At 43.1% G+C, this 19599-nt stretch overlaps 1 protein-coding gene across 11 annotated transcripts in view; it reads left to right on the top strand.

Annotated features, from left to right (window-relative positions):
- The window catches only part of DOCK10 (dedicator of cytokinesis 10), a 271165-nt gene that overhangs the window by 112000 nt on the left and 139566 nt on the right, over nucleotides 1–19599 (top strand). For 8 of the 11 annotated variants that reach the window (XM_086719772.1, XM_086719770.1, XM_086719766.1 and 5 more), the window contains exons 2-3: nucleotides 2878–2997; nucleotides 17291–17380. In XM_086719772.1, the coding sequence (XP_086575898.1) occupies nucleotides 2878–2997; nucleotides 17291–17380 (210 nt within the window). The remainder of the gene's footprint in view (nucleotides 1–2877; nucleotides 2998–17290; nucleotides 17381–19599) is intronic. The other 3 variants (XM_086719771.1, XM_086719767.1, XM_086719763.1) reach the window with 1 other exon arrangement.

Here is a 19599-nt window from a genome sequence, read left to right as displayed (position 1 = left end):
GTAGTGAGAAATTAACTGATTCCACCATCCTCAGATACATCTGTCTATTTGACCATAACACTGAACAGACAGCTGTCTTGCTCCAGAGAAAACTGTGGTCCCATGACCTGGATCCCGACCATCGCAGATGCGTAAAGCATTCATGCCAAGCGTCAGCAAATCCCAAGCCCTAGGTGCTGCAGAATATATCATTGTTATTTTCATTTGTAGACCACATATCCACAAAATTAAGAAACACTGGATGTCTCGAATGCTGCCCATTGACTGACACATTCCCTGGAAAGACAGAGCTTTCCTAATATATCCCCCAGAAGTAACAAAGGGAATGCATTATTTGAAGCAGCTCTGTTGGGTTTTGCAGCCCCCAAATAACCTCAAAATAACTTCAGTGCAACATTTCAACAGGAAAGGCTTGATAAATGTCATTCATTGATTGGCTGACATACCATAGCCTGAAATGCATTAATAAAAATATACCTGCCAACAGATGTTTGCAGGCTACGCCTTTTATTGGGTACCTCAAGGGAAGTTTGGGATTTCGTCTTTCTATGGTTTTATTAATACCCTGTGACTTGTGAGCTCTGATTTTCCCATTGTACTCATTTAGGTGGGGCTAATTCTAGGTGGAGTGTGGGCCCCTAGGGAGACATCTTCTTTGATGGTCTTCTTGTCTCCAGCTTGTTTATTAATGCTCAAGTTTGCAACTAAGGGAGATAACATTAAAAGGATGGTGAGAACAGGATTGTAAAAGCCTCCGAAAACATCTTATGCCATTTGCTTTTAAACCCATAAATTGCAACACGCACAAAGCCACACTCTCACAGTCTTGTTCATGTCTATGTGAGGAACGGGAGCAGAGAGAAAGTATTAGTAGCCACATCACAGGCTGTTGGTATATGAGCACTGAAAGGCGTCAGCACGCTTAAGCTGGAGATCCAGTGACAGAAGGGGACATAACCAATCAAATCTGTGGTTCACTTGCTACACATTTCATGCATAAACACAATATTAAAAGAAGGAGAAAAAAAAAGAGGTTCCCAAATCAGCCATGTGTCTCAGACTTGAAGGCCTGAGGGAGCAGTTGGTGATGCAACGTGTGACATTACAGGGTAAGAGGTAATAGGTGAGGAGCACTGAGGTCTCTAGCTGAACTGGAGTGAATTGCGGCTACTTGAAGACGTTCGAAGCCAACTAAAAATAAACTAAAATAAGGCCAGATCTAACATCTGGAGCCAGCATGTGCCTCTTGAGCTATCCATTTGTGATTCTTGGGCTTAACCTTGGCCTGGGAAACTAAGGAGATGGAACTTAAAATAAGTCTACATAGAATAATCATGTCAAAAGGCAGAAATTCTAGAAGGAGCTTTTTGGGGTTCTTTGGGGTTTTTTTAATTACCCAAATCACACCATAATGTCTCTGTCTTCTGTCTCAAAACAGTGAACATTTCACACAGGTCTTTCACTAAAGAGGTTGTGTCAGACGACGAACCATCTTTTCTCCAAATATTACAGGGAGTCCTGTGTTTTTATTTGCTAAATCTGGTGATCTTACTTGAAGACCCTTCCAGAGAGAATATTCACCTTACATCATCCTCAGTTTACTTAAGCATCTGTAAAATGGGTTTCTTTCATTTTGTTTTAATGCAGGAAGTACATGGAAATCCTTATTGGTGGCCCACTGGGTCACATCTTGTTTTGGTTTTGTTTCTATTTGGAAAAAACACTGCTATTTTGAGGAGCCAATTAGCAATGACTAAAATGTTGGTGGAAGTTTCTAGGGCCTTACCAGCGGAGATCTTCCAAAGAAGGCCTTAGAAATCAAAGCTAAATCTTTGTGCTTTGCAGACTGGGAAGGGGTAAGGTTGGCAGGAAACTGTCGATGTCATTGACATGATAGAGGGAAAAAACTGTTCTCCATTTATGACATTCCCTTTAGTATCTAGATTTCACGGTGACCCCTCCAGCTTCCAAGAGCCCCCTAAATAATCCCAAAGGTCATCCTTTTTCATTTAAGTTGCATAAATATTTCATTGAAGAGCTAGGGAACTCAAGACTGTGTCTTTGGTTTTCTGCTTTATCATGTTTTATTCTTTATTTGGGGACCTTTTTTTCTCACGGTTTTGGAGTAAACACGTCAACCCTGTAACAAAATAGCCACGCCTTCCCCCACTGGTGTTGGTCACTTGGAGGAATCGGCAGTTTCTTTGAAGGAGGTGTCTTTCCTCCCGGTTTCAGGATTTTAATGTAGTGCAATTATCTGCCTGTTTTTTCAGACTCTTCTCCACTTCCACCACACTGCGCCCTTAATAGTTGTGTTGCTCAGTTCTGTTAGAGAATCACCCAGCTTCTCTCTGTTGTGGCAAAGAGGCTCCGAGCCAAGCAATTAATCCTGACACAGGATCCAGGCCTCAGTAACAACGAAGACAGTCCATGATACTTTGCTTGCTAATAGGGAGCCAACATTTTAAAATAGAGCCAGGTAAACCTCACAAGGAAGGATCTAATTCAGCAAAACAGATGATGATCATAATACTGTAGCAAGTAGGCAGAGGACCTTTCTTCAAATAGACAAAGAGAAAATTTACATAATTCAGCGGATGTGTTTGGCTGACTCCAGTGAGCTTTGGGGGCTCCGTGCGAACAGCTTGAGTTACTGAGCAAGACGTCAAGTATTGAAGGGTCTTCTCATATTATTTCAGATCTGGAAATGATAGTCATGTGGCTTTGCCCTAAATGCTTGGGGTCCCTGTGACTCCATTGGAAGGACTGCATGATGTCAAAACCTTGGTAATACTAAGAACTGAAATCCAACCGGGCACTGAGAACAAGCAAGATTATGTGTGTCCGTGGTTAATACCCTATTTTCCTTTTCCACAGCAGGAAAAGCCCAGACTTCTCGAGCCTTTGGATTATGAAACCGTCATTGAAGAACTTGAAAAGACCTATCGGAATGATCCCCTTCGAGATCTCCTGTTCTTCCCCAGGGACGACTTTTCAGTAAGCGTTATCTCTTCAAGCCATCTAAGTTCGGGGGGGGGGGGGGGGGGGGCCACAGGATGATCGAAGACCATCCCAAGCTGGGTTACTGTCCTCCCTTATAGATTCAAGGTGCAGAGCACTTCTTGCTGTGGCTATCCTACGGCACAGTCACTGCAGTGGGAAGCCACATGGATGAGAGAGGTGGTACCACGGTGGCCTTTTGAGACAGGAGATGCACAGAATGCCGCCTGGTTCCAGGTGGTACCGGTATCCCTGACAATGTCTGGGTTTCTAGCTGCTACCTTACCTGGCCTCAGAGAGCACGTCCTCCTTCCCCCCTTTCCGACCGAAAGCTTCCGAGCAACTGAAACCAACCAACGGCAGAGGCAGGAATCTTCTCGGCACAAAACTTGCAGTTCTTAAAAATCACCCTTCATCTTGGCTGTCCTTTTGTAAGGAAATGTTGAGGCTTGTGTGCAGAGAAAGGTAGGCAGGCACATGTTCATGGAAAGATTTAGGATCTGAGGACAATGCCCACTGGCACATGGAATGCTCCTTAAGGTGGGAGAGAGAATGAATAAAAAGGCAGTCCACCTAGGAATCAGACACAAGCACAGTAAAATGACGGCTGATGAGCACCCGTGTGTCTTTGGCACTCTATCTGTGGTCCTCTTAAACGTTTTTAAATTGTTAGTAAATATCGGTGTAAACAGAGATCTCAGCGGGCAGATGGTAACCTTCTTCCTAGAAGAAGGGTAGCCGGAGACATCACAAGTGAACATCTTGAAGCCGATGAAAAGGCAGCTTCAGGGTCATCTGGTGAAGTAGCCACTGTCCATGGAAACTTGTGTTGAGTGGCTTGGGTCTCATGCTCACCCTGCCTCAGCCAGCCTCACACTTCTGTCCCCTCTCTTAACTTTGGGGCAGATCTGGCTTCTGGTTTCTAAAGGTCAATTATTTCCACCTTCCTCCGTGGATTCATAAGAAAGGAAGTTAACAATTTTCTGTTCCAAGTACAAAGAGTGATGGAAGAAAGGAGACAGATTGGTAGATAGGAAACAAGAAACTCTTTTGATTTGCTTTTTCCAATTTTTAAAGGGCTCCTGATTTACTGTTTGACATACTTTAAGACAGCCTTATCTCGGGCAGAGAAATGTCACTTCCGTGGTTGGACCAGGCCACCGCGGCTTGAACTGCAATCACCAAGCTGAGCCATGTTATGTTTTTTGTTTTTTGTTTTTGTTTTTTTTTAATTTCACACCCTCACTGTCTTTCATACTGAAGGTAAACTTTTATGAAGACTCTTTCTGTCAGCACAAAAATCCTTGAAACTTGGAGACCTTTGCATTCTAGCTCTGGCTTTCAGAAAGGTGGCAAAAGCCACCTCACATGTCCCCAGCTCAAGGAGGGAGTAGAGGATGGGTTGGGACATTTGCGCTGAATTTGAATTCATGTCTTGGCATCTTTCCACTCTTGTTTAAGTTAAAGATCGGCTGATTACTACTCTAGGACCTTTGCCATCCTTAATAGTGTAAACCAAGCACATGATAGCTTACATACTTCTTTATTTTTCCAGAGGTGAATGTTCTAGTAAACACACTGAATTCTTTCATCCTATGCTTGCTTAAAAGCTTTCTGTGGCCACCCCCGTTGCCTTCAAAACAAAGGGCAAACACCTTAACATTTCCCAAGGGCCTTTCCACAATCTGGGCTTTGCTCATCTAAAGTTCCTACTCTTCCTCCCCCAATCAATCCCTAACGCTGTCATCACGGGCACCTTCATAGCAAAATACCAGCACAGTCCTAAACATAACATTCTCTCACCCCTCAGACCATTTCCTTCCTTTATTCATTCACCAAATATGTATGTAATATATGTAATAATAATATATGTAATAATATGTAATAATAGTAATATGTAATATTAGTGTATATGTGATATGTAATAATATGTAATAATAGTAATAATAGTATATGATAGTAATAATATGTAATATGTAATAATAGTATATAATACTGACTGTTAAGCATTGATGCCAGAATGGCGAAGCAGCAGCGATTGGACAGAAATTGCCTGGTTTTAGTGGGGATTACCTTTCAGTCAGATGAATCAGGCAGAGATGAGTAAACAGTTTAACTAACAAGATAATTGGGATTGAAGACCAGGTCTGTGAAGAAAACGAGACAGGGCCATGTCATAGAAAAAACGGTGACATTTGAACTGAGTCCTGAATCCCCAAGGAAGACCAGCCCCACTAAAACCAGAGGAGGAAAGGAGCATCTCAGGCTGAAGGAAACTGCTAGAAAAGGCCCTGGACAGCTGTGGACAGAGTGGTCAGAGACCAGGTCAGGCCAGGATGAGATAAGGCATTTGCGTCTTGTTCCAAATGCAAGTGGCAAGTGGCAAGTGGCAGGTCATGGGTCTGTTTCAAGAAGGAGAAACACTGGGGCTTCCGGGTGGCTCAGTCGGTTATGCATCCGACTTCCGCTCAGGTCATGATCTCGCGGTTTGTGGGTTCGAGCCCTGCGTGGGGCTCTGTGCTGACAGCTCAGAGCCTGGGGTCTGCTTCAGATTTTCTGCCTCCTTCTCTCTCTGCTCCTTCCCTGTTCTCTGTCTCTCTCTCTCTCTCTCTCAAAGGTAAACATTAAAAAATAAATTAATCTTTAAAAATAAATAAATAAAAAGAAGGAGAAAAACTGACTTGGTGTATATTATTGGAAGCTCACCCAGCCTCTGTGTGGACAACAAATAACAGGGTGAAGAGGAAGCTGGGGGACCAGCTGGGAGAGAATAGCTCTTAATTAGCAGGTGCTCAAAAGATATTGGATGCCACCTCGTCTGTAGGATCAGGAAATGTCATGTCATACAGTTAAATCATTTGTATCAAGCACCTGACAAAGGAGTTTTGAATATTATTACCATGTAAAACTGTCAGTTTTTGAATTTCTTTAATGTTTATTTATTTTTGAGAGAGAGAGAGTGGAGGAGGGGCAGAGAGAGAGAGAGAGGCATAGAATCCGAAGGAGGCTCCAGGCTCTGAGCTGTCAGCACAGGGTCCGATGCGGGGCTCGAACTCACAAACCGCGAGATCATGACCTGAGCCGAAGTCAGATGCTCAACCGCCTGAGCCACCCAGGTGCCCCTCAATTGTCAGCTTTTGAACAAAATTCAGATAGATTGTCTTCCCTCTTTTCTCCTCTACAGAGTCGGGGTTGACAAGCCATGACTCCTGGGTGGCCTGCCGCCTGTTTTTGTCTGGCCCACCACGAGCAAAGAATGATTTTTATGTTGTTTTTTTATCCTGCCTTTTTTTCCTACACAGAACTGGCTAAATCACTGAAGGAAAAAAAGAAGAATATTTTGTAACCCATGAAAATGCTATGAGATTCAGGTTTGGGTGCCTGTAAGTGAAGTTGTATTTGAGCAGCACGGTGATGCGCCTTCTTTTACCCACTGTCAGTGGCTGCGTTTGTGACACTCGGCAGGATTGCAGCAGAGGGCCCTGAAAGATGCGTTATCTGGCCCTTTACAGAAAAAGTTGGGGCGGCCCCGCCATAACACGCAGAACTGTGTGCATTTGGGAGGTTTCTCACCTCCCCCTCTGTAGAGTGAGACCCTTCTCTCAGTGCCCTCTGCCCCCGTCCACTGCATCCACAGCTCATGTCCCATTTCAGGGGTGTTGCCCGCCAACAGGAAGCCCCCGTGCCCCCGGCCGGAGTACCATTTTCCAGGCTCATCCTTGAGCGATGAGTAAGGATTCTCCGGGATGAGCGTGGACCGTCTCCGCTCACCCAGTGGGACGGGCCAATAGAGTGACCACCCCCATGCCCGGGCATGACAGACTGGAAGGAGTGGGGTGGCTCCCAACTTCCCACCGCCCCTGCTCCAAATGCCCTGAGCCCAGCTGTGCCCTAAGGCCAGGAGAATCCAGCGCGCTTCCGTCTTTCCGCCTTACCAAGCACCCGCACTTGCAGCAGACGTGATTCATTACTTGGTTTGTTTAATCAATATTTATTCAGCACCCACGAGGCGCTGAATATAGAACAGCACTTCCCAGACAAGCGAGGCTGACAAGAAAAGCCAAAGCCGTCTAGTTAAGGAGGGTGCGCCCTAATATGGATGAAACATAAAGTTGATGAAGAATGCTGGCTTCTTAGGGTGAAGAAATTTCAAGAAACAGGGGCTTCAACTGCTACTTGATGCACCTTAAAGGAGATTGTTTTTGGGGCGCCTGGGTGGCGCAGTCGGTTAAGCGTCCGACTTCAGCCAGGTCACGATCTCGCAGTCCGTGAGTTCGAGCCCCGCGTCGGGCTCTGGGCTGATGGCTCAGAGCCTGGAGCCTGTTTCCGATTCTGTGTCTCCCTCTCTCTCTGCCCCTCCCCCGTTCATGCTCTGTCTCTCTCTGTCCCAAAAATAAATAAACGTTGAAAAAAAAAATTTTTTTTTTTAAAAAAAAGGAGATTGTTTTTCACCAAGGCAGGATTCCTGCAGTTTTTCTCCCTATTCAGTTGCTGGCCCACACCATCACATCCTTTTTTGCCTCGATGCCCAAAAGTGGCCTTTAACCAGTCTTCCTGCTTCCTCCTATGCACTCATTTAAAGGAAGCTTTGGAAATACAAATCAGACAGTGAATACCACAGCCCTGGTTCGAACTTTCCAGTGGTTTCCCACAGCCTTCAGAGTCCAAACCAGCTTCTCACCACTGTCCCCGTCACCTGGTGCCTGATGACCCCTGTGCCCTAATCTCCTCGTCCTGTTTCTCTTGGTCACTGCATGGATACCTAGCATTTTCTCTGCTCCTTGAACTTGCCAAGCTCATCCCCCCTGTCAGGGCAAGTCTGCTCTTGGCACAACCTGTCCCTGTTTTTCATTCACTTCGGTTCGGATGCTGCCTCTCCAAAGAACCATCCATGATCCCAACCATGCTGTGTCACTCTGTCACATCATCCTGATTACTTGCCTTTTTTTTTTTTTTTTAATGTTTTATTTTATTTTTGAGGGAGAGACAGGGTACAAGTAGAGGGAGGGGCAGAGAGAGAGAGGGAGACACAGAATCCAAGCAGGCTCCAGGCTCTGAGCTGTTAGCACAGAGCCCGCCATGGGGCTCGAACTCAACGAACCATGAGATCATGACCCGAGCCGAAGTCAGACCTTTGACGAACTAAGCCACCCAGGCACCTCTGATTGCTTGTCTTTATAGCACTTATCACCATCTGGAAAGACTTCAGTTTGCTTTTTTTCTCTCCTCTGTCAATTGTTCCTCGCCATTAGGGCGTACCCTCTGGCAGGACAGGGATGTCTTTTTTGATCACTGGGAGACTTCCAGCAACTAGAGTAGCCCTTGGCACAAAGCAGGTGGAAAACGAATATTTATTTCATGAATTATCGTTCAGAAACATGTAGGTTATTTTCAAACATAACTGGAATCCTTTGAATACCTGTGGGAACCAGAAGTCCATTGCGAGACGAAATTTGAGAAGAAAGGGGTTGAAGCAGTTGGCTTTGCTTGATGATGAGGAAAGTGATCATTAGTATGATCACTTTCCTCTTCGACACAAGACAATATGTCCCCGTAAGGAAACAGCACTAAGGTCATGGTCCCCTCCTGCAGGGGCTCATTCTGTCTGGTACAGTGCCTGCCACATAGCCACCATCAACAAAGCCTAATTTCCTCTCTGTAACCCTTCACGTACTTGCTTTCTGTTCCTAGGCATGGGAGAAATCAGTATGTACCTGTGTTTCAAGTACCCAACAGTGTCGGGCTCGTGGGCGTTCAGTGAAGATTACTGAACCTTGAACCAAAATCATCCTCTTCCTGGTTAAGGGGCTGTGGTAGAGGCATTTTGCTGTATCTTGGCATGTCAAGTGCGTGGGTTCTGGGAGCAGGCAGTGTGTTCAGTGTGATCTTCAGAACCATTTGCATCCTAATGAATCACTAAGAATAAGCAGTCTAGATGCATGTGTTAATGCGTTCATTGCAAAAACATGAGCTCCTTCACTCATTGGATTGGCTACTCTTGCTTTTCTCCTCTTTCTTTTGGAAGCACGTCGTGATAGAAACTCGAGACCAAAAAGCGAAGCACTTAGTCACCAAATTGTGGCTTCGTGACACAGGCAAGGGGAGGAAGGAAGGAACACAGGAGCTAAGGAACAGTTTCAAGGGCACAATGAATCATAACATGGAGTGATTCAGTGTGAGGGGAGACCGATTAAACATAAAAAAAAAAAAAAAATAGGAGAACAAAACATGAGAAAGCCAGAAATGAGTATCTTGCTGAGTAACAGATAAGACAGGCTGCGGTGGAATCACTTCTGGCTGTAGAAAACCTTCCATGAGAAAGTTCAGAGGTCTGAAAAGTAGCCCGCCGTGGAAGGCCGCGCGATCACACCCGGGCTTCAATACCGCCCATGCTGGACAAACTGCTCTATGTCAACCCGGCTTCATGGCCCGCCTTCTGGGAAGTAAGCTGCATATATCAAGGGTGCAGATACGAACCAGAAGCCTTGCTGACGCTTGGGAGGTTACGCCTTTGACCCCGGGCAGTGCCATTTTCAAAGTCGGAGGTCTGTGTTGCGCACGTGAGACAGCGGGCCGAGAGGGTTACATGATCCCCTCAAATCTCCTCTTCATCTCACTCGTTCCGAATTAGTGTCTCAGGGCTCCCCAGTGCCACCCGCAGGGCTTGTTGGCTTACTGTCATGACCCAGTGAATTGTGAGTTCTTAACATACCAATGGCTTGTCCTTTTCACAATATGTTTTTAACTATAAAAAGCAACTGTGTGTGGGGACTTCCGTACTCAAACCACATGGGTCATATTGGTGACAGGAAGTAGAAGGGCCTTCAAATCTTTTAAAATGAAAAGCAGAAAGGTCCTGTGTTGTTTTTCTTCTTCTTCTTCTTCTTGTTTCTCTTATTGAGACCCAGCTTAACATTTTATAGGACTCTCAATCTCTTTTTTAATCCTCGGCTTCTGAGCCTGAAAAGCAGGCTTTAAATGGCTCACAGCATTCATACCAGAACACTGTAATTGCCATTTAAAAGCTAAGTAATAGTCTTTGTCGAACTAGGTTATTTCGAAATTCTAATATTCCTCCCGTTTATAAGCTAATGAGGCTGAGATTTGCAAAAGGCTCTTGTTCAAGGATGTAGAGCAACTGTGAGGACAGAAATCAAACATGAGCACTTTGACTTGCTGTTAGCATTTCTGTCTACCCAGCATACTTTTGGCCAGCTGCTTCTTAGAAAAATAAGGTGCACGCTTCGGGAAAGTTTTAACTCCTTGAATGCCACAATGGGTGACATTAGAAAAGTGGTATGGTAGTGAAGAATTCTAGAGTGGTTCAGTAAGAATATGTGAGGACTTCTCTGGGCTTGATCGAACGAGGAACATCTACACATAAAGTACACGTAAAGACTTATACATGAATATTCATAGCACCATTATTTATAAGACCGCAAGGGGGAAACAATGCATGTATATGTCCATCAACTGATGAATGAATAAATATAGTGTGGTATATCCACACAACGGAGTATTACTCAGCCATTAAAAAAAAATTAAAGACTGCTTCATACTCTAACGTGGACGAAACTTGAAGCCATTATGCTAAGTCAAAGAAGCCGAATACAAAAGAGCACATATGGTACGATTCCAATTGCATGAAGTGTCCAGAATAGGCGAATCCAGAGAGACAGAAAGTTAATAGCTGCCAAGGGCTCAGGAGAAAGACGAAGAGGAAGTAATTGCTAGGAAATATGGGGTTTCTTTTGGGGGTAATGAAAATACTCTAAAATCAAATCATGATGATGGTCGCACAGCCCTGTGAATATATATAAAACCACTGAACTCTACACTTTAAAAGGGTGAATTTAGGGCACCTGGGTGGCTCAGTCAGTTAAGCATCTGAGTTTTGATTTCGGCTCTGGTTGTAATCTCACAGTTGTGAAATAGAGCCCCACAAAGGGCTCCATGCTGAACGTGGAGGCACTTGGGATTCTCTTTCTCCCTCTCCTTCTGCCCCTTCTCTCTCTTTCAGAGTAAATAAACATTTAAAAGGGTGAACCTTATGGCATGTCAATTATATCCCAACAACACTTGTGAGTTCCAGCCCTGCATCAGACTCAGTGCTGGCAATGCAGAGCCTGCTCGGGATTCTCTCTCTCCCTCTCTCTCTGTCCCTCCCCTGCTTGTGCTTTCTTTCTCCCAAAATAAATAAACTCAGAAGCAATGTTTTAAATCAAAGGAACAAATTAAAAAACAATACAAAACATGGGAAAATATTTCATATATTGTTTTATTTTATTCCCAAAGCAGATTTGACGTGGCTTGCTTACAGACCAGCAATATATACATATATATTGGCTGAATTCATCACCAGCAGAGCTTTTGGGTCTAAAATATTCTACAGTTGAGCTGTGGACTTCATATATGATACAAACAATAAATTTTATAGTTCAGAGACGAGAAAATGTGCATTGGATGAATTAGAGAAGATTTTCAGAGCTGGTACCTATACTAAGCCCGAGGTTAAGAAAGAGTGAGGAAAGTAAAGGAGAGGAGAGGGGAGGGGAGGGGAGGGGAGGGGAGGGGAGGGGAGGGGAGGGGAGGGAAAGGAAGGGAAGGGAAGGGAAGGAAAGGAAAAGACTTTCCAAGAGGAGGAAGAGACCGCACAATAAGGCTAGTGCAGGAATATGTCTGGAGCAGAAGAAGGAATGTGAGCAAGCATACAGAATGATGTGTGGCGGGTTGGCTTGTGTCTTAGGCCATTGCTTGTCACGGGGCCATGTCTGCAGGCCTCACACCAAGCAGGCTTCTTCCCTGTGCCTCCTTGGAAAGAGAACTCAGACCACAGCCTCTGAGTCCTTGCCAAGGGGAGGTCCTGATGCGATAAGTATGTTGTTGGAGCACGGTGTTCTGTGAGTGCTCACATTCTTGCATATGTAAAATGTTTCGTCCTAACTTCCTCCAGAGAGGAGGCAAGACACGTTGTGGAGCCTGGAAAATAAATCACAGAAAAAGAAGGGAAGTGACTTGCTCAGTGGTTAGCTAATCCAAGGGTAAAAAAACAAAACAAAACAAAACAAAACCTAGAACCAGGTCTCCAAACTTCCCTACTTACATTCTTTTTTTTTTTTTTTTTTTTTACTTTTCAATGTTTATTTACTTTTTGAGAGAGGGAGAGGGAGAGGGAGAGTGAGAGAGGGAGAGGGAGAGTGAGAAAGAGAGCATGAGGTGGGGAGGGGCAGAATGAGAGGGAGACACAGAATCCGAAGCAGGCTCCAGGCTCCGAGCTGTCAGCACAGAGCCTGACACGGGGCTCGAACCCACCAACCATGAGATCATGACCTGAGCTGAAGTCAGACGCTCAATCGACTGGGCCACCAGGCACTTCCCTACTTATATTCTTAAATACTGTGATAGGTAAAGTCTCAATGCTTGACTTGTCTGGATGGTAACAACTGTCCAGCGATGGGGAGCTGCTCACTTTTTGCGTGTTTCCCATACACTTTAACTGCAGCAAAACAAGAAGGACCTGCCCCCTAAAGCACAGGGAATAAGTAATGGGAATAAAAGACACAGCATAGGGAATATGATCGGTGGTGTTGTAATAGTGCAGTATGGTGACAGAGGGTAGCTAAGGTAAGCATAGCCTAATGTATAGACTTGTCCAGTCTCTATGTTGTACGCCTGAAACTAATGTCTATTGTGCATCACCTTAACTCATATTAAAAAATAAATGAATGAGGGACGCCTGGGTGGCTCAACTGGTTAAGCCTTCAACTTCAGCTCAGGCCGTGATGTCATGGTTTCGTGAGTTTGAGCCGCACATCGGGCTCTGTGCTGACAGCTCGGAGCCTGGAGCCTGCTCCGCATTCTGTGTCTGTCTCTCTGCCCTCCCCCAACTTGTGCTCTCTTTCTCTCTCTCAAAAATAAATAAACATAAAAATGTTTTTTAAAAGTAAAAGAATGATCGAAGAGGGAATTATTGGTAGGGGGGCACAACAAAGGTATTAAAGTGACAGTCTCATGTACTTAAAAAAAAATAAAACAAAATCATGACAACACTCTTCTGAAAGTGATAAAAAATGTTTTTCAAGCAACTAATGTAGGATAAGTGTCTACTAGAATATAAGGCCGTATCGGTGTCTTAATCTGAGAAATTTAGGTGAAGATCATTTTTAAACACGTGCTTAGCTTGGAAGGTATTGGGAAATGTTTGTTAATAGACTTTACTGTAAGACTTGTCGAATTCTCAAGCTCAGACTGATTAATTACTATAAACAGCATCATTTTTGCTCTCTTTTTTGAGCAGCTGGGATCTATAGTACTGTCAGGAAGCTTTGCTCAGGCCCAGGATAGGAAAAGCAGCCTCATTTTTTTTTTTTTAGACTTTGACCGGTGGCTTTTGGCCAATTGCGAAATGGCCGTGATGTGCTTAGAATGAAGTCTTCTGTGGTCATTTTAGCCAGCAGAATGGTGGCTGTGACAAAGCCACAGAGACTGCCCACTAAAGAGTGGAAGGAACCAGAAAGTGACAGGGCTGTCGTCGAAGACGTCTGAATAGCATGGACCTGAAATTATAAACACAAGCCTGCATGCCTCGTTTCATAAATAAAATGACAGTTCATGTTTCCAAATGCCTACTCTCTGGACAGTAGGCCCCTTATAAAACTCTACCACCAAAAGAGGACTGCGGCTCAGTTCCAGTGCTGTCTCAGATCCGTTTCATGCAATTGAGCTCTACTAATTGTCAACCAGAAGGTTTATAAAAGAGACCAGGAAGTCTGCTGTGGCCAAGGCAATTTGTAGTGGTCTGAAAGCATCTAATTCTCAGAAAAGAAATTCTTTGTAACCATATTAATCCCCTTAACAAATATGACTGCATACTTCACTTTTTATTTGATGAATTTGTTTTTGCTTCAGTGGAGACACATTAAAGAAATAAGACATCAGCAGAAGTGCCACAGTTCTGAAAGTTGATACTTTATGGAGGCTCTCTGCTTTTTCAGCCATATGTTCCAGTATCACAACAAAATATAGCTGAGATCAATAGCATGTCACAGGCGTTCATTATATATGCATTTCTTTTCTTATACCTTGTGTATTCTGTGCAAGGGATTAGATGTACAGGAAGTCCATGCAGGTTGTAAAATAATGTTTTAGATTAAATCTAAAACACATGGTTACGTGAGGGTGATTCAGCCCCAGTTGTCTTATTAAGAATCAACACGAGGGGTGCCTGGATGGCTCAATCGGTTAAGCATCCGACTTCGGCTCAGATTTGATCTCACCGTTTGTGGGTTCGAGCCCCGCGTCGGGCTCTGTGCTGACAGCTCAGAGCCTGGAGCCTGTTTTGGATTCTGTGTCTCCCTCTCTCTCTCTGACCCTCCCCCACTCGCACTCTGTGTCTTTCTCTCTCAAAAATAAATAAATGTTAAAAAAAAAAAAAAGAACATGATTTCATAACTGGAGGTCATCAGGAATCAGTCATAGCCATGGTACACGTGATTATACACATGATTATAAAGTTTTTATAAATCCCAACTTGAGTGAATTTCCAATCTCATACATTACGTATGTATTATGTATCGGGACTCTATTTTTACTACAAGTAGCTATGTGACCATTATTACTTGAATCCTGAGTCCATATCCAGAAATTTACCATTAAAGAAAACAAAAAATTTCTTAAGCCAGTTCAGTATCCTGACTGTATTATACCAGAAAGCAGTGATCTTAGTGGGGCACTGGGTATAACTTCCTAAGAAATTTGCATTTGAGCCGTGTTACTCTGCTTTCCATCAGACTTGGAATGTTTTAGAGCAGCTGTTACTACTTTTTTAAAAAGCAAGAAACCAATAAGAGACTGCATGGGATAATGAGAAATAGGAATAATATTTTGCGTTTTTGTATAAAAAATGTATTCTAAAATAATGACTGAAATATAAAATTTTTTTAATTAGAGAAAAAAAATCCTGATCTTGCCAGTAGATTATAATATATAATGTTCCCTGTAAACACCAAGCAGGTGGCACTGTGTATCTGAGAATTATCTACCCAAACAGGAAACAAGTTACACCCAGATAATTGAAATCCCGCAATGATCTTGAAAACTCAACTTAGGTATGGATTTTAATCTTTTACTCCAGACTTCCAATAGAGCTTATGTACTGTTTATCTTCTAACAGAGTGCACAACATATAAGAAGCAACTTGAAAGAGGGAATCCAAAAGGAATCAAAAATGTAAAATCTAAATAATACTAAGTCCTAAATCGGCCCTATCGTACTTCACGTGGGTGTATCTACAGTTGGCTTGATTGGTAGCCATGGCCTCAGAGAACTTCTACACCCTGTTCACACAACTGCAGTGACATCCTGGGGCAGATGCATGGATCAGGAGAGCTCCGTCTACACTGCATTTTAGGATGAGCATTGAATTTTGTCCTAGGATGTATCTAGAACTTTGTTTCCTCATTATTTTTTATCCTCTGATTTTGTCGGGTTCACATGACACTCTTCCTCTTTCGCAGCGTCCAAACTATGCACGTGAAGGCACACACACACACACACACACACACACTCACACAGCATACCTGTGCACCGACATGCATGTGGTCACATGCCGCACACACACACACACCACACGCGCACTGACACTACGTATGCACACGCAAACACAGCACACCATCATCCATCATCCTCACGCACACGCACAGACACGCTCGTGCACTACACCTAATCACACACGCTCACGCAGACACGCACACACATATGCACAGAACCCACACATTCCGATTCACACACACTCAACACTTTCGACAAACAAGTATTTAAATGCCCCACCGGACACTGAGGTTAGAGCAGTGAACAAAAGAGATCAAAGCTCTTGCCCTCATGGAGCTTATATTAAGAGCGAAGAAAAAGGAGGATTTGAAGAAAATATGAGTCTGGGACTAGAAGAACAGGTATGATGCTGCCCTTGGTGGTAGAGCTTGTCACAGAAGCTGTGCTCTCGGAGGACCCCGTTCCCTGGACCCCTTTCCTACCCGTCTTCTCCAAAACTAAGGAGGGGTCTTGGGAATCTCCTCTGTTTCATTAATGAGTCTAGGGAAAATGCCCTTCATCTAGAACAATTCAAAGGAACTTTAGGTTGTGCTTTAGAAACTCTGATGAATCATTTGTGGATTTGGGGATATACAAAAGGAAAGACCCCAGCTGTTTGGTGCCATGGATGTGAACAGACTGGTCACCCCAATGCTTCTGGAAAGCCACGGAGTGCAGACTAAAGAAAGCTGGTGGCTGGTGATGGAAAGTCACCGTTTTTAGGGTGTCTCATACTTCCCCCAGCTTGATGGAGCTGAGGACTGTATGTCGTATAAAGAGGAAACAATTGGGGCGCCTGGGTGGCGCAGTCGGTTGAGCGTCCGACTTCAGCCAGGTCACGATCTCGCGGTCCGTGAGTTCGAGCCCCGTGTCGGGCTCTGGGCTGATGGCTCAGAGCCTGGAGCCTGTTTCCGATTCTGTGTCTCCCTCTCTCTCTGCCCCTCCCCCGTTCATGATCTGTCTCTCTCTGTCCCAAAAAAAAAATAAACATTAAAAAAAAAAAAAATTTAAAAAAAAAAAGAGGAAACAATCTATGAAATCCTGTTTTGGACATCTTATTACTTTTTATGTCTGTTCGTTTACTGCAAAGTCGTTTGTTGAGCATCGAAGTTGAAAACATTTTGTTTATTTTAACAAAAATAAAGACACCAAAAACATGAGTCTTTTTCCTCAAGATCCAGGTTCACTGAACATCCTTTCTTTCTTCTCACCCCTAAAATGGTGGCTACACACACACACACACACACACACACACACACACACACACTCAGAGCTTCTTAAAAGGGTTAAATTTACCTTGTGGAACCTCGAGAAACTATTTACAATAGGATTAAAATACTGATGCTTTTGTAAGGTTTCTCTTTCACTTCAACTGTATCTCGGGATTCACAACAACAACAAAAGATACAATAGAAATAAGCTAGGCAAAATATACAGATGCCCCACCTTTTGTTCCCTGCAGGGAAGTGAAAGAGCTTTACGCGATGAGCCTCTGTGATAAACCAGTACTTGTAAGGATGCTGGCAGAGGCAATCTCAGGGAGGTTTGGCTTCTGTCTCCTAGAGATGTAAATTTCTCTGTCTTCTTCTACTGTCCGATGCTAAGATCTAAAGCACTTTTCTATTGGGTTTTCGGTAGGGTGGTCTACTCAGTGCTTCCAGGTTGGAGAGCTTACTTCATTTCTTTTCATTGTCCTCCCCAGACGGCCACCGTGTCTTGGGATATCCGCACACTGTACTCAACGGTACCCGAAGACGCAGAACACAAAGCAGAAAATTTGCTGGTGAAAGAGGTAAATGCGATGCTTCCCATCCTTTACTTTATAAACTCTGTTTTCTCCTGGGGGGGGGGGGGGGGGGCGGGGCTCCAACACAGCTCCCTTTTATTATTGTCTTCCTCTCCTTTTCAGTAGAGAATTCCAGATGCGATGATGAGCTGTTCCTTTTCAGCCCTCATCATGTCTAGATTCTTTCCATTCTCCTGTTAATTATGTTTCATTGTGTGGTGACTCTTCAAGTTTGGGGCTTTTTTTTTCTTTTGTTTTTACTTCCCTTAAAATCGTCACATTGAGAAATATTTGTGTGTTCTTAACAGAGGATAATTTTATTTTGCTTACCTAGACTGACTTGTGGGAAAGGCCACCGTATGTGAGAATTTTGGATAACAGAGTTTCTATGTTAAGAGATACATTTTTTTTCAAGTACTAACTATGGAAATAGTTAATGGTAAAACCCTGTGGCTATGATAAAAACCTTTTGGTATAGCATTTGTTTGCATTCTGATGATATAAGAGAGGCCTACAACCTTGCTCCTTCTTCTAAGCAGACTAAGGGATGCTTTAGGGCAGCTACTTAAAAGATATTTGTTGAATGAATAAATGAAGCTAGTCCTTCCTTTACAGAAAATGCAGTGAGAAAATTCAGCACAGGCCAAACAGAATCCTGACAGAAAATGGTGTATCCCCAATTAGGATTTAGTTTAATAACAAAACCTTTTCTCAGCTCTCAAACATACATGTGCGAATATAAGCTAGCTTTATTAGCATACATATTATATCAATCTGTATTAATCATGCACATTTTACGTTATACTATTCAGTCCAAATCCTTTGCCATAGATTTATTTACGAGTTTTTTTCCAATTCCATATTTATTTCCCAAAGATTACATTAAATTACACTACCTTCTAAGGAGTTAAAAAAAAAAAAAAAGGAAAAAGTGCAGGTTCAGATAACATCATGATATCTGAGTATGCTATTTTCACATTGACTGATAAAAATAATATATGTGACATCAGTACCATAATATTTTTTTTACAGTCACCTTAGAGGAAGTCTTTTTTTTTTTAAGTTTATTTATTTTTGACAGAGAGAGAGAGTGCGAGCATGAGCTAGGGAGGGGCAGAGAGAGAGGGAGACAGAATCTGAAGCAGGCTCCAGGCTCTGAGCTGTCAGCACAGAGCCCGACACAGGGCTTGAACCCACGAACCGTGAGATCATGACCCGGGCCAAAGTCGGACACTTAACCGACTGAGCCACCCAGGCACCCCCTTAGAGGAAGTCTTAATATCTGGTAGGACATCACAGTTTAAAAAAGAGTTGGCAAATCATTTCTACACCAGAAAATCAGAATCACTGAGACAAGGTCTAGTAACATTCTTCAGTAAATGTGTAAATATGTGTTAACTTAGGTAGGATTTGAAACATTTATGATCCTGAATTCCTTACCAGGAATATTCAACCAATTCTTCTTGAATGTTCTTCCCTAAAATATTGCACTTTTGGGTAAAAATCTTCAGCTTGTTGTTAAATTTATTTCCAAGAAGTTTATAGCTTTGTTGAAAATGTGAGAATTTGTTAAATCCAGTTCCTTTTTTTGCTTTACATTGCTGATATTAAAAAAAATAAAATAAAAAAACTGTTGGGGCACCTGGGTGGCTCAGTCGGTTGAGCATGGGACTTCAGCTCAGGTCATGATCTCACAGTTTGTGGGTTCGAGCCCCTTGTCAGGCTGTATGCTGACCTCTTGCTCAGAGCCTGGAGCCTGCTTCAGATTCTGTGTCTCCTTCTCTCTCTGCCCCTCCTCCGCTCGCGCTTTGTCTCACTCTGTTTCTCAAAAATAAATCAATGTAAAAAAATTTAAAAAAATAAAAAACTGTGGCTTTTGAGGATATATGGCTACCTCACTAATCTTCCTTATCCTAATAGTTCTTTGTAATGTTAGTTTTTGCTTTCATTCGTTTTTACTTTATTTTATTTTTTTGCACATAGAAAGACACCATTTATCATTCTTATTTGATGTTTAAGTGTGTAGTCATATCATCTGCAAACAATTAAAATCGTCCTAGTTCCTAATAACTGTGTAGTTTTTTTTTTTTTAATTCTTGCCTCATTTTGTTATCTGATATCCCCGAAATCAGGGATTGAATAATAATGCTCATGTTGGGCATCCTATCTTTTTTCTTTTTCCTTTTTCTTTCTTTTTTTTTTTTTTTTTTGAGAGAGAGAGAGAG

Source organism: Puma concolor, chromosome C1, assembly GCF_028749965.1.
Source record: "Puma concolor isolate L17-30 chromosome C1, mPumCon1.1.hap2, whole genome shotgun sequence".
NCBI lineage: Eukaryota > Metazoa > Chordata > Mammalia > Carnivora > Felidae > Puma > Puma concolor.
Note: the sequence above shows the minus strand (reverse complement) of the source record. Positions and strands in the feature narration are given on the sequence as shown.